The sequence below is a fragment of the Dermacentor silvarum genome, chromosome 5 (assembly GCF_013339745.2).
Source record: "Dermacentor silvarum isolate Dsil-2018 chromosome 5, BIME_Dsil_1.4, whole genome shotgun sequence".
NCBI classification, from domain to species: Eukaryota; Metazoa; Arthropoda; class Arachnida; order Ixodida; family Ixodidae; genus Dermacentor; species Dermacentor silvarum.
Genome location: NC_051158.1, coordinates 106,815,409 through 106,831,291, shown reverse-complemented (window position 1 = coordinate 106,831,291; position 15,883 = coordinate 106,815,409). Strand labels below are relative to the sequence as shown.

The window sequence follows — 15,883 nt, the reverse complement described above, 5'->3', positions numbered from 1 at the left end:
CGCAGCAAACTCGTATGAAGTGGCCAGTTCTTCGTTCACCACATCGTCCTGCGACATGGTGCGCCTTCTGCTGTCATCACGGATCGCGGTACAGCATTTACAGCCGAACTTATGCAGGACGTTCTCCAGCTAACACATAGCTCTCACCGCAAGAGCACTGCCTATCACCCTCAAACCAATGGATTAACGGAACGTCTGAACAGAACGCTGGCTGATATGCTCTCCATGTATGTCGACGTAGAGCACAAAATGTGGGACGAGATTTTACCCTATGTCACCTTCGCGTATAACACTGCTGTACAAGAGACTACACAGTTTACGCCGTTCGAACTTGTATACGGGCGCCACGTCACGTCAACACTTGACGCCATGCTACCTGTGGATGATATTAGCCCGACCAGCGAACACGTGGAAGAGTTCGTACAAAGAGCCGAAGAAGCCCGCCAGCTTGCTCGACATCGTATCCGGAGCCAACAGCATACCGACACCCTTCGATACAACCAGGGTCGCCGCGACGTCCATTACAATACCGGCGACTGCGTGTGGGTCTGGACGCCCATCCGTCGCCGTGGACTCTCGGAAAAGTTGCTCCGCCGGTATTTCGGTCCCTACAAGGTTACACGCCGCCTCAGCGACGTCACTTACGAAGTCGTCCCCTGCAGTTCCGACCCCCGTTCGCTCCGTCGTCGTCCTCGCGCTGAAGTTGTTCATGTAGAACGCATGAAACCATACCATGCGCGTACGTGAACGCCCAGATGCACCTGAGGAACTCCATTTCTTGTCATGGCTGACAGAACTTTTTGACGCGACCGAGACGGTCGCTTTTCGCACGGGGGGCAATTGACACAATGATGTGCGGCTCACGCACAGCGGGACGGCGCGCGCAAAGGTCGGCGCCGTGAAAGACGACGAAGCGCGTAGGCTGCACGTTCTTCTTCTGGCCCGCCATTAAAGAGAAGCATCTATTTTTCAAGACTCCGTCTTCGATCTACGTTACAATATATATATTGCTACACGCGTGTGGTATTTGGTTGTTTGAACGAGGCACGCGGGCGCCTAGACGAAGAAGACGAACTGCTCTTGGCTCTCGAGCTATCGGCTGATCTGGCCAGCGCTGCAGCTATCACCCGAGCGCTCCCTACAAGCTGCGCCACAGATGTTGCCGATTTTCTTCTACGCGACGTGATTTTATTACATGGAGCTCCGCGACAACTTCTCACAGACCGTGGCCGGACATTCCTGTCGAAAGTTATCGCGGACATCCTGCAGTCCTGTGCCACGAGGCACAAGCTATCCACGTCATACCATCCGCAAACGAATGGCCTCACGGAGCGTCTTAATCGCACTCTCACAGACATGCTCGCGAAGTATGTGTCTTCCGACCACACTGACTGGGACCTCGCTCTACCGTTTGTCACCTTTGCGTATAATTCCTCGCGCCACGACACAGCCGGTTATTCGCCATTTTTCCTTCTGTTCGGCCGAGAACCAGCACTGCCCCTCGACACAAGCCTCCCTGTTCACGCAGCACCCACCAGTGAATATGCACTTGACGCCGTCGCCCGCGCTGCCCACGCAAGGGAAATTGCCCGTGGCCGCCTTCTGCACTCCCAAGAGAGTCAACGGCGTTTGTACGACCAGCGACACCGCGACCTGCACTTCCCACCTGGTTCTTTGGTGCTCCTATGGTCTCCGTCGCGTCAGGTCGGCCTGTCAGAAAAACTGCTGTCTCGTTACACAGGCCCCTACCGAGTGATTCGTGCCCTGACTCCCGTCACCTACGAGATCGCCCCTGACGCCCCATCTGCTTCCCAGTCCAGTGATATCGTGCACGTTACACGACTGAAGCAGTATCACCCTCCCAGTGATGACCTTTAGACGCTCCGGGACGTCGCTTCAGCCGCCGGGGGATCATGCTACACGCGTGTGGTATTTGGTTGTTTGAACGAGGCACGCGGGCGCCTAGACGAAGAAGACGAACTGCTCTGGGCTCTCGAGCTATCGGCTGATCTGGCCAGCGCTGCAGCTATCATTTGTAAATATACTTGTGAATAGTCTCCTGTACTTAATCCTTCGTTCGCGTAACAATATATTTTAATATGTAATATAATATATATTTTAAGATATAATATAATATAATCTTAACGTGTATATAGTATTCGCGTGTATATAATATAAACACGCCTAAAAGCGTTGCCTCTGGTCTAACTCGGTCCTGAGATAATGTGGTGAGCTGTCTCTTACGTGTCAACACTCCAGAGCACCCGCTCGCCAATATACCTGAAAAGTTCCTTCAAATGCTCGCGCAAGTGACCTATTTGTTTCCGTTAGGCTGAGTACAGTAGACATGACAATCGGCCAAGCCTGTAGCGCCAGGAGTTGTCTTTGATAGTCATGTTGCAATATTATTGACATATGTCAAGGAATAGGAGCGTACGCACACCCGCTGCAGTACCACAGCTAAAGTAACGCAAAAAACGAGATGTACAGGATATACTCGCCATCACAACTTGAAAACCATAAATCTTCTACTTTTTCGAGCGCTTCTACAACAGCTAGGACGTGTTACACTTTCGTGATATAGTTCACGTTTGAAAATTTCCTTGGCAGCACTACCAGAAAGCTTTATATGTGATGATGCGTCCAATTTGTCCAAATAAAAATACTTCACAGCCGAACAGCATACTAATTCAATCGCTTTTACATTTTTTCAGTGTGCGGTAGCAGCCATTTCCGACTTGGAACTACCATCAAAGCTATACCTGATGGAAGGGATTGTGGTGAATGTACTGAAGAACTTCGGTTTCGGTAATACTTTTTTTTCTTTTATTATACCTTCAAGACCACAAAAGTATTACAGAGGGGAATGGGGTAAAAAAGAAGAAAAAAAAAGGTTACAAAACAAATATGAAAAAATGAAGGCAGCCATTGACGTATCATAACCATGTGAAGCCCGAAGTGATGGTATCCATTATGGCTGTACAAAATTGCGCGTGGTCTTCAATGGCAATCATCGCGCCGGGAAGGTGGTTCCATTCTTAATTGACAGGTCCTGAGAACAAAATATTAATGGGAAGCTCTAGTGCGACACTGCAACACTCCAACTTTGCTGTGATGGTCAATGCCAGCAGATATGTAGGTCGGGAACGAAATAAGATTATCGCGCAAATACGAATTGTGGAAGTATACGTATTTTCCGAAACAGAGCTAGGCGAAAGCATTTGCGACGAGCAGAAAGCGGTGGTAGTTGCAGGATGTTTTTCATAGAAGTTACAATTGCTCTACGGTTAAAATTGCTTATTATGAAGCACGAGGCATTATTTTGAACACGTTCGAGAGACTGGGTTAGTGGAGCAGAGGTAGAACACCCGACTTCAAATCTGAAGGTCGTAAGTTGGAATCCTGCTCCAGTCCACTACATTTTCAGGCATGGAGTGGTGCCTGACACCGGCAAAAAATATTGCCGAGAGCTAGTGGGGCTATACTAGTTCAGGTGCAACCAAACTAGGCAGGCCCACTAAGCTTCATCAAAGTCACTCCTTCACGAGAACAGGAATTGGCCTCCCTGGTGCAGTATTCGGCCACTACCTCCCTCATGATTCCGACAATTAACCTATGGCCCTCAGTCCCCAGTGGCTGCGGAGCACCTAACCAAGGCGGCGGTCAGACCTGCGACGTGGCAGAGGGTGCTAAGAATCCCTGGGTCCGGACAGGCCGCCAATGGAAACCGAACCTGGCAACGCTCAACACGCGTGCCCTCTCGAGTGAGGCTAGCTTAGGAGGACTATTTGAAGAATTATCAGGCATTGCCTGGGATATTATTGGCCTTAGTGAGGTTAGAAGAACTGGCGAGGCTTACACAATGCTGACTAACGGCCACATCCTCTGCTACAGAGGTCTTCCAGATAAGAAAGAATCGGGGGTAGGATCTCTAGTGCATAACAACACCGCGGGCAACATTGATGAATTATACAGCATTAATGAGAGGGTAGCAGTCTTCGTAATAAAGCTGAATAGGAGGTACAAAATGAAGGTAGTGCAAGCCTAAGCCCCAACTTTTAGGCACGATGATGAAGACTTAAAACAGTTTTATGAAGATGTCGAATTTGCAATGAGAAAGGTGTAAACTCAGCATACTGTAGTCATGGGTGACTTCAATGCAAAAGTTGGGAAAAAGCAGGTTGGCGAGGAAGCAATTGGCAACTACGGCATCGATTCTAGGAATGCAAGAGGAGAGGTGTTGGTAGAATTCGCGCAAAGGAATAATCTTCCAATAGTGAATACATTCTTCAGGAAGCGCAGCAACAGGAAGTGGACATGGAAAAGCCCTAATGGAGAAACAAGGAATGAAATAGATTTCATACTCTCTGCCGATCCGAGCATAATGTAGACGTGTTAGGTAAGGTAAAGTACAGTGACCATAGGTTACTGAGGTCTAGGACTTCTCTCAATTTGAAGAGAGCAAGAGTGAAATTAATCAAGAGGAAACAGGCCAACCTAGACGCAGTAAGGGTGAAAGCAGACCAATTCAGGCTGGTGCTCGCAAACAAATATGCAGCTTTAGAACAAGAAGATGAAGATAACATACAGGTAATGAACGAAACCGTAACTAGGCTGATCTTAGAAGCAGCAATCGAAGTGGGAGGTAAGGCACCAAGGCAACCGGTAGGGAAGAGAGACAGAGAGAGGAACGTGGTGGGAAAGGCAGGGAGGTTAACCGGGAAAGATTCTGGTTTGCTACCCTGCACTGGGGGAAGGGGAAGGGGAAATGAAAGGTGGAAAGAATAGGGAAGAGAAAAAGCAGTCACGAAAAAAAATCAAGGAATTAAAAAAAGAAAAAAAAAGAAAAGGAGGAGGTTGGAAACGTCTGTGAGAACTATAGTCTGTCAGATAGTCCACTCGATCGCAAAAACTTCAAGAGTGCCTTGACTGACTTATTGTGTGACGACTTTATAGGCCGGCGTTCCAGGACTGTCAGCTCCGAAAGCGGCCGGTCGTCAAGACGTGCCAGCGCGGTCGCGAATGACTGCCTATGTGCGCTGTATTGGGGACAGTGACAAAGTACGTGCTCGATTGTTTCCTCGTCGCCACAGTGGTCACACGCAGCACTATCCTCCCATCCAATGCGGCAAGCAAACGACTTTGTAAGTCTTTACAAAACCAGTAGGCAAGCTCTCCCAAGAAACAAAGGACCTAATAAAGAAACGACAATGCATGAAAGTTTCGAACTCAAGAGATCAGATAGAATTGGCTGAACTGTCAAAACTGATCAACAAGAAGAAAGTAAGGGATATTCGAAATTACAACGTGGGAAAGATTGAGGAAGCCGTAAAATATGGACGCAGCATTAAATCAGTAAGAAGAAAGCTTGGCATAGAACAAGGCAAGATGTATGCGCTGAAAGATAACACATGGCAATATCATCAGCAATTTCGATGACATAGTAAAAGCAGCGGAAGAATTCTATACTGCCCTGTACAGTTCCCAAAACAGCCAAGCTACTTTCCTTCGAAATAGTGATGAACCGGATACAGAAGCTCCTTCTATAACTAGCGATGAAGTTAGAAAGGCCTTGAAAGACATGACCAGGGGAAAAGCGGCTGGAGAAGATGGAATAACAGTAGATTTAATCAAAGATGGGGGAGATATCATGCTTGAAAAGCTTGCGACCCTTTATACGCAATGCCTCACAGCTTCAAGTGTGCCAGAGAGCTGGAAGAACGCCAACATTATACTTATCCATAAGAAGGGAGACGTTAAAGAATTGAAGAATTACAGACCCATTAGCTTGCTTTCAGTATTGTATAAAATATTCACCAAGATAATTTCCAATAGAATCAGAGCAACACTTGACTTCAGCCATCCAAGAGAACAGGCTGGCTTCAGGAAGGGATTTTTACGATGGATCATATCCATGTAATCAATCAGGTAATCGAGAAATCTGGGGAGTACAATCAACCTCTCTATATGGCTTTCATAGATTATGAAAAGGCATTTGATTCAGTAGAGATACAAGCAGTCATAGAGGCATTGCGCAATCAAGGAGTACAGGAGGCGTACGTGAACATTTAAGCAAATATCTACAAGGATTCCACAGCTACCTTTATTCTCCACAAGAAAAGTAGAAAGTTACCTATCAAGAAAGGGGTCAGGCAAGGAGACACAATCTCTCCAATGCTATTCACTGCATGCTTAGAAGAAGTATTCAAGCTCTTAGACAGGGCAGTCTTAGGAGTGAGGATCGACGGCGAATATCTCAGCAAGCTTCGGTTTGCAGATGAAATTGTCCTATTCAGCAACAATGGAGACGAATTACAACAAATGATTGAGGAGCTTAATCGAGAAAGTGTAAGAATTGGGTTGAATATGAATTTGCAGAAGGCAAAGATAATGTTCAATAGCCTGGCAAGGGAAAAAGAATTCAGGATCGCCAGTCAGCATCTAGAGTCTGTAAAGGAATACGTTTATCTAGGTCAATTAATCACAGGGGACCCTGATCATGAGAAAGAAATTTACAGAAGAATAAAATTGGGTTGGAGTGCATACGGCAGGCATTGCCAAATCCTGACCTGGAGCTTACCACTATCGTTGAAAAGAAAAGTGTACAATCATTGCATTCTACCGGTGCTAACATATGGGGCAGAAACTTGGAGGTTAACAAAGAAGCTCGAGAACAAGTTAAGGACCGCACAAAGAGCGGTGGAACGAAAAATCTTAGGAGTAACCTTAAGAGACAGGAAGAGAGCGGTATGGATCAGAGAACAAACGGGGATAGACGATATTCTAGTTGACATTAAGCGGAAGAAATGGAGCTGGGCAGGCCATGTAATGCGTAGGATGGATAACCGGTGGACCATTAGGGCTACAGAATGGATATCAAGAGAAGGGAAGCGAAGTCGAGGACGGCAGAAAACGAGGTGGGATGATGAAGTTGGGAAATTCGCAGGCGCAACTTGGAATACGCTTGTGCAAGACAGGGGTAATTGGAGATCGCAGGGAGAGGCCTTAGTCCTGCAGTGGACATAAATATAGGCTGATGATGATGATGGTGATGGTGATTCCATTTGACTTCTAATTAACGTCTTGTACAAGGTTAACTTTACTGATGACGGCGCGGAAGAGAAGTTTCGACAGATATAACCTAACCTGCGAGTAGATTTATTGATAACGCTGTAGATCTGTAACGACCTGGAAAGTGTAGAGGTTAAATTAACACCTAGGTATCTGTAAGATGTAAGGCTTCCATGGTAATACTACCATGTTAAGGTGATACGTTTGAAGAGGAAGTTCACGGCGCGTTACACGTATGGTTTTGCACCTAGATGGGTTTTGTTGCATTAACCACAAGTTAGTTGCACCAGTTACAGACTGCGTTAATGTCATTTGTAGGATGTTAGAAATCAGCAGTGTCATAAATTTTACGAAGAATAACGCAATCGTCAGCACAGAGATAAATTTTCGAAGAAATTTCATTGGGTAAGTTGGTAATGTAAACTAGAAAGAGTGAAGGGCCTAAAAGTGATCTCTAAGGAACGCCAGATTCAACAGGGCTAAATGGAGAGAAGTGCTTATTGGATGCAATGAGCTGTGATGTGTAAAACTTGCTCTAGACATGCAAACAGATTAGGATCAAGATTCAGTTTACTAAGCTGAAAATTGAGTAGTTTGTGACATACCCTGTAGAAAGCCTTTGTAAAGTCGAAGAAACTCAGTCTGCGCAAGAACCTTTATCAAGAATGAAGTGAAGATCGTGAGTGAACGAAAGCAGTTGTGTTTCACAGGACAATCTTTGGCGGAAACCATGCTGCGCGCATCTGAAGAATGATTTATTGTGTAAGTGCATAACTAAACGTGAAAACAAGATATGTTCGAGTACTTTGCAAGGAATGATAATGAGGGATATGGCGTGGTAGTTATGAGGTGAGCGTTTCTTGCTGGAATTGGGAAGGGGAACCACCTTCCCAATTTTCCAGTCTGCAGGGAGCTTATGGGTGTCCAAAGATTGCTGGAATATTTATGAGAGTAATAAATATGAGTAAAGGGCAGTACTTCCCAAAATTTTGCGTTAACCTGGTCTGCGCAAGGGCTTGACGACACCTTGAGATCTTTAATTACATTTTCTACCCCACGTTGCTGAGTCCTAATACAATCCCTAGCCGGGTAATTGCAACTCTCTAAGGTTGGCAAAACAGGATCAGACCATAAAACGAAATTACTGCAAAATACGGAGTTCAGGATTCGGGGACATTCTGCGTCGGGTATTGTTGATCCACTAGAATCAAATAAGGTTATCTTTCAGTTCTTTTGTGACTATTGTAGGCAAAGTGCGTTCTTGAATTAGACTTTGAGCGAGTTTTTTGGCTATGTAAGCTTTGTTCACGTTCTTGTAACCATACCACTTAGGTACCAAAGTACTTTTTTAACAAGAAAGTGTTTTATGCCAGGATCGGAGAAGAACTTCCTTTACAGGATGTAACGGATGTGGCGTTCGGCCCACCGAGTAAAATAAATTTCAAGGCGAAATCCTTCGATCTCTGTTTCAAGGTAGTGATGTGAGGTACATAAAATATCGCGTGATGATTAGCAAAGTTAATTAATGATTGATTAGTGATAGCATTAAGGTGGATTAGGGTGGATTAAGATGAATAGGTGGATTAAGGTGGATTAGGGGGATTAAGATGGATTAAGGACGATTAAGGTGGATTAGTTTACACTAAAGTATATTTGGGTGCGTTAGGGTGGATTAAGGTTGACAAAAGGTCGATTAAGGTCTATGAAGATGGATGAAGGAGGATTAACCCAGTATTGCCCATTGTTGCATATCTGCAACACCCAGTTCCGCACCCTGCCGTTTGCGAGGATCCTAATGCAGCATTAAACGCTGTCCATACTATTGTTACTTAAATGTTTTTCATTCCACCAAGTTACTATCTTAGCCACTTGGGAGCCAAACGTCGTCGTTTCTGCAGTTTCCAAAATGGCGGCACCCACGTCATCGGCAAGCTCCGCAAACAAGATATTGTAAACTTTTTTTATGAGTCGTTAAGTGGACCTGCGCTACTTTTTTCACTTTATGTATGTAGAGGACACTCTAGAAACTAGTCTAGAATGTAAAAGATTGCTTTGCGCTTGCTCTGTTCTAGAAGATATTTTTTGCACGAGGTGTGTTGCATATGTGCAACACTGGGCAGAAAATGCCATAATTTCAGCTGTTGCAGATATGCAACACTGTTCTTCTACATGAAATGCGTCCTCTATATTGTGACATGCATTCATGTAACTGCAGCTAAGGTCTCTGCCTTGATATTGGGTGGCTCAATTTCCCTTTTTAACGATTTTTCAGGCATCGACTGTCATTTCAACCTCAATGTTCTGTGCTGGGGATGTTCTTCAGGATGGGACTTATAAACATGCACAGGGTTCGTGTTTACAGGCATAGCGGAAGCAGATACGAATTAGTGGCCCAGGTTATGTCTCGAAACAGGTTTGAGAAAATAACAAGCCACTTGCATTTCTTTGATAATGAAGCGGCCACTGAAAAAAATTAAGGGCCAGTTCCCCCATGATCGTGTCCTCGTGTAGAAAAAACTATCATCAGCACTGGCTCGAGTGTCGTCGTCTTCCGCAGCTCGCTCGTTGGCGACCCTCGGTTGGCGCTCGTGCCGTGGGATGCCGTGCCGAGCACGCGCTCGTGCCATTGCTCTAGCGTTCGTCGTCGTCGTCTGCTTCCACAGCTGGCTGCGCTGCCGCTTATAATTGCAGCGTAGAATTTCACTTCACTTCTGTCGTCCTAATGGGGAGACAACGTTTACGAGGGTATTAGCCATTGCGTCCATGGCTCACTTCCTTGCGCACCAACATGACTGGCTTGCCCTAAGAAAAAAAGTCAGCAATGGACGAAATCTTGATCCCTTTCCGTGGACGTTCTTACATCCGTCAATACATGTCTAAACAACCGAAAAGCAAATGGGGCCTGAAGCTTTGGGCGCGTTCCGGAGAATCAGGTCTGTGCTGCGATTTTTATGTATACCAACACTGCAACAAAGGTTTTTATGGCTACCAGGATGGCTACCAGCTTCGATTTGGAGCTGATGTTGTGCTCCAGTGGTGTTCGAGCCTTCCGAAGCGAGACGACAATCTAGTTGTCGCTGACAACTTCTTTACTGGCCCTCACCTTGTAGAAGAACGGACAAAAATGGGGATCTCTTACATTGGCACAGTCCCCGAAAACAGACTCAAGTGCGGCAAGTTCATTGATGATAAATTGATGAAAAGCGAGGTCGGGGTACTTATGATACTTCTGTTGCCTCCTGTTATCAAAAGACAATGGTGGCCGTGAATTGGTAATACAACCGCTGTGTGACTCTCCTTTCCAACTGCATTGGTGCCAACCCGGTTACCTCCGTGAAAATATGGGATAGCAAGAAAAAAAGGCATGTCGTCTTAGATTATCCAGCGATCATTCCTGCCTATAAAAGATCGATGGGTGGCGTGGACTTTCTTGACAAAATCTGCTTCTCATATCGTTGTTCCGTCAAAACGCAGGTAGATGTATTTATTTTACCATACGCTGAATATGGCTGCTGTTAATCTATGGCTCCATGTAGAAGAGTATCCTTCAGCAGCAGGGATCGTCGCCCACGCTCCTGAGAGAATTCCTCTCTGAGCTTGCTACAAGCCTTATCTTGCACAACAAGTGACAACCAGGGCGCCCTTCAATTGAGAATGTCACACCACTCAAGAAAGTGTGCCTAAAGGTCCTTCGCGACGTCAGAACCGACAGCAAGGAACACTGGCCCACATGGAATACACGGCGGAACCGCTGCAAGGCGTGCCCAGAGGCGTAGACGCATGTCTCTTGTCGGAAGTGTCAGATGATGCTTTGTTTGAACAGGGATCGCAACTGTTTTGTAACTTACCACCAGTAGGCTGCGAACAGGCCTACTTATGCTTTGTGTTGTTTTGGATGTCATATGCGCCAAAAGTTTGTTCACTTAACTTGGCCTCAGTCTTATACATTACTGCCCAGTGTTGCATATATGCAACATTCCATAATTAATTCACAGACTATACCTTTGAATTTTTTATTGAATATTGGTCCTCCCAGTGACTCAAAGAATACGAGGAAGAAATATTTTAAAATTTGGAACAGTGTTTCACATACTGGGAATTAATGGGTTAAGGTGGATTAAGGCTGATTATGGTCAAATAAGGTCGATTAAAATGGATGAAGGAGCATATTAGGGTGGATTTAGGGCGGGTTAGGGTAGATTAGGGAGGATTCGTGTGTATTAAGGGCAGTTACGGTAGCCTTCACCAGGCTTTCACCTTAGCGTCTCTTAAGCGACAGCTACGGACGCCTTGGGCTTTTGTTGACAGAGATGGCGCCACCATCTAGGAGCGGTCAAGCTGGCTCACCTACAGTGCCTTTTCAGCCCTCACGGACGAATCAGTTACACATATGAAAGCTCCGCTTTAAAATTGTACTTAACATTTAGCACTGACTAGAAAGCAGCTATGGCCCTCTATGTTGGTATAGGAAGAACAGCCTTTGATGGCCTATTTTTTATCACGAGGCTTCGAAACCGGGCAGAATGCCCGCAATGACGCGAACTCGTTAAATGGCAAAAAGTAGCGATATTTCCTGGCCAGTTGTTGTCGAGAAGGCACCTTTAGGTGTTGAAGAGTAAGTCGAAGTTATCCAAAAACCTTACCAAAGCTTTACACTCTTCGCGAAAGCAGCTACTCCTGCTTGTATTCTTATGCCAGATTTGAAGACAGCATCCGCAAAAGCTTAGGCTGACTAATGCATGCGAATTCATATACGTGGCATTTTCGCGTATTAATTTGTTCGTAATTTCAACGTTTTATTACAGCGACTGCACGATCAGTGATGACCACTGCGTTCAGGAATATCCGCACGTCTAAAGCAAAAAAGCGAATCGGCACTTTGTAAACCATCCAGTTATGAAAACATACGTGCGGAAACATCTAATACCAGAACAGATGCAGCATCAGTTTCCAATATCTCTTGGTAGATTCACGAGATACTCTCCCAACTTCTCTGAACTCCTATGAGAGTGGCCATTTTCTTTGGTAGCTTACGAATAAAATCAGCATTCGTGACCGAACTAGCTTTCCAACTTGTGTGAAGAACTAAATATAATTTACATTCCTAACAAGAATATCGAAAAGTGCCCTGCACGTTATATTTACGGAAGGCGTGGATTGGTACATTGAATGCAGCTGCGAATGAGAATTGTAAATTATAATCAGCAACATCAGTTTTAATTCAGCTTGCAAAACTGATTCTGTCAATACACTATGCCGGTGGATTCAGATTCTGCTACGTTTACTGATAACAGCTTGAAGAAAATGTTTCTCAATAAAATGAGGAGTGTTCGCCCCGGCCGACTGGCTCATTGCCATTCAGCCAGCAATTCACGCAAAACCCCCCCACCCCCTCTTGTTTTAGGGTGGTAAATTTGTTCTTTCTATAATGCATGTAAATGAATATGTTATTGTAGATTTGCAGCCGTTACATATTGGGACAATGTGACAGAGGTTGCAGTGAACGAAGCATAAATTCTCTTACAGCAAAAAAAAATTGTTCGTAGCAAAATTCCAACAGTCTTTCAATTCTCTCCACACGCGTCGTCCTCGGATTTACAGTTTACTCAAAATGTGTTCTTTTTTTAAGTCTACAGCATAACAACACCAATCACTGAGCTTTTTCGAAGTGAGATCCGTTGTCTTTTTTATGCTCATCATTGATGATAGACTGACGGATACCCTTGTCCTTATGGCCTCTAAGCTGTCACATTCCTTAACGCATGTGTTTCTAGCGGAAGAGCAGGTCAAGCTAATTGCTTTTCGCGGTGCGCTATGCGTCATTCTTAAGTTGTCGCAAACTCACAGGCCATACGAGACGTACGCTGTGACGTCTCTCTTACAGGCGGGCACGTCCAGCCATACACACGTCATTGAGCGTTTATTTGCGCTCGCGGGTGTAGCCACTTCCTGACGCCATCACATGCGGCCAGTTTTATGTTTCTTTGAGCTCTCGCCACCTGCTCTGAATCCCACGCATGACGTCTCTTTTGTCCTTGACATACAGGTAAACGGTAAACAGGCTGCTGTGCAATCGGTCGGGTGTTTTGCGCTGTCAATAGAGGGCTGGTATGCTATAGAAAGCCAAGGTTACAAACCTCTATTGGACGTGTTAGAATACAAAGCACACACATAGGTTGCGTATTTCAAACTTTTATAATGGCTTTTTAGCTAGTTGCAATGATTGGCTGATCATGGTAGCGTTGTTGCAAGCTCATAATGTGTATCATACACGTTATTGTAATGTGTTCGCTCGTGATAGACACGCTATTGACAAATGATCAGTGCATTACGTGTTAACTTGTACCCAGTTTCCTTTTCATTTATTTAAACAGGAAACTTTTCGTTTCATGCGTTTAGTCATGTCATTTGCAAGCAGGACAGCTTTCTGAGCCACATAAAAACGGACCTTGCTTGATTTTCAAACATAACTCTCGCGGGCCCTTTTTCCTGTTTATCGTTACATAAGTATGTTGACATTAAGATAAAAATGGAGCTAGGCGGGCTCTGTAATGCGTAGGGTAGATAACCGGTGAACTATTAGAGTTACAGGATGGGTGCCAAGAGAAGGGGAGCGCCGTCGAGGACGGCAGAAAACTAGGTGGGGTGGTAGAAGTAGGAAGTTTCCAGACGCAAATTGGAATCAGCTAGCGCAAGACAGGTGCAAATGGAGATCGCAGGGATAGGTCTTGGTCTTGCAGTGGACATAAAAATAGGCTGCTGATGATCATGATGATGTGAGATTGTTTGGAAACCGTGTTTATTTAATTGCTGAAGTGTAGCGCTGCATAAATGCACCTTTTACATTGCGAATCCCTGGTGTGGTAGGTGGCATAATTATTTTGGCCACCTGGACCCTACTATAAGTAAGCGAAACAATAATTATTTGCGCCCACATAGCAGTGGTGGCCGCGATAGAAACGAATAAATTCATCGGCTGTTTGGTCACATGCAGGGCGTCGCAACCACTGAGCTACTGCGATAGGCAATAACGCATTGTGCAATACATATCAGCCTCTGTGTAAGGTGTAGGTAAGGAAAGAGTCGCGCGCGTGATGGAGGACTGGAGGATTCCTCGCCTTGAATACAATCTTTATACAATTAGAAAAAAAACGGATATTTTTTCTACTACTTCTTTAGACTCACCAGATTGTGGTACATGTGATGTACTTGAGAAATTCTAACACGTACTTGTTGCCTGACCTAAATAAAACTTAATTGAACGGCAGGTGCTGGCTTCTTCCCTGGAGCCATTTATTAACAGGGCGTGGAGTGAAAACGTTTTACCGGGCCCATATATCCTGACAGATTATCCATGAATCGAACCATCAAGAAACTCTTTCAATAGTTTATCAACACAGGCCAATAATCATTACTGTGAACGGGCCCTACGGAAACAGACGTGTATAATGGCATAATCACCCCCTACTAAACCAATCCTCATCCTCACTCCTCATACCCCTATTTTTTTACTCTTCCCCTGGCCTCTGAGCAGTGTAGTAGGCTCGATTATATTACAATAGGCCAACCTCTCTGCTTTGCTTGAATAAATTCTCCGCTGTCTTGATGTTCTGGTTTTTATTATTATGGATACACAGAAACAAAAAAGAAAGTCCTCTCGGAAACCCCTTCGGAGAATTTACGAGTTTGTAAACCTACACAACACCCATCTCTCAAGCCGACAGGGCGTCATTTATTCAAGCGTCCTCGAAAGTTCTCTTTGATCTCAGGAAATAATTACGCGTACACAGAGTGTGCCTCTTTTGGCAGAGAAGTGTCACTAGCGGGAAGTTGTTTCAGCGCAATAACGGCGCTAGTACCTTTCAGCAGCTCGGCGCGGAGACTTTCAGGTTAACGTGAGGCTGCTTCTAACTTTTGCACCTTCCATTATAGGGCAGATCACGAGTGCTCTGTTTGGAATCTGCAAGGCAGTAGGAAGCGTCATGGACACCGTGGACAACCTCAGCTTTGGAATTATTGGCTCCATCATTGATCCCGTGAAGTCGGCTCTCGCACTGCTTCCACTCCCAGACTGCTCGGCCAACAGCATAAAAGGAACAGTGAAGTGCGGTGATCGCATTAAAGTCAAGCTTCCCAGTTCCCTCAAAGTGAAGGAGGTACAGTGACGTCTCCATAGCGGAGATAAGAAATATTCTGTTTATTTTAGTGGATGAACTATTTTAGCAACAAATTATTTGGACCTTATTATACGAAAGATAGTGAACATAGAAGCGCTATCAGTATACATTACTCTTTCGATTAAAATATTTGTGGTTTAGTCAACCAATTTCACGGTACATGTAGTTTGATTCGTAGTTTCATAGCTCGTCCATAGTGAAGTTGAAGTGCGTATTGTCAGCCGCCATCACTGCTGTCTCGAAAATTGCAAGTTTTTGTGGAACGAAATTGTGGCTTCATCTACCAATAGGCCGAAACAATGCGTACCTTGTTTGTCGCTACAGTTACAGGTGACATTGTCGTTCCGTTCTCGATAGTCTTCATGTATATTCTCTGACAGAGAGGAGAGTTCTCCTAAGCTCCGCCATTTTACCATCACCGTCTCGTTTAAGTGTAAAGTCACTTCTCGTACTTGCTCGAATCAGGCTAACAATTTTTGCAAAAATATTAGGTGCCTGATCTTCATCGCTGTGATTAAAATGAGGCTCAGGTACCACTTGTTGATGTCCCAAATGAAATTCAGCTACTTGAAGACAGTCTTTGACGACAGTGAACTACATAACAAGTGCCACACAGAATAATGTCTTGGCACCAG

At 45.0% G+C, this 15,883-nt stretch overlaps 1 protein-coding gene across 1 annotated transcript in view; it reads left to right on the top strand.

Moving 5' to 3' along the window:
* Positions 1–15,883, top strand: part of LOC125945938 (uncharacterized) — a 68,004-nt gene that overhangs the window by 40,796 nt on the left and 11,325 nt on the right. Inside the window, exon 5 of the mRNA XM_049668340.1 lies at positions 2,715–2,808. Coding sequence (XP_049524297.1) covers positions 2,715–2,808 — 94 coding nt within the window. The remainder of the gene's footprint in view (positions 1–2,714; positions 2,809–15,883) is intronic.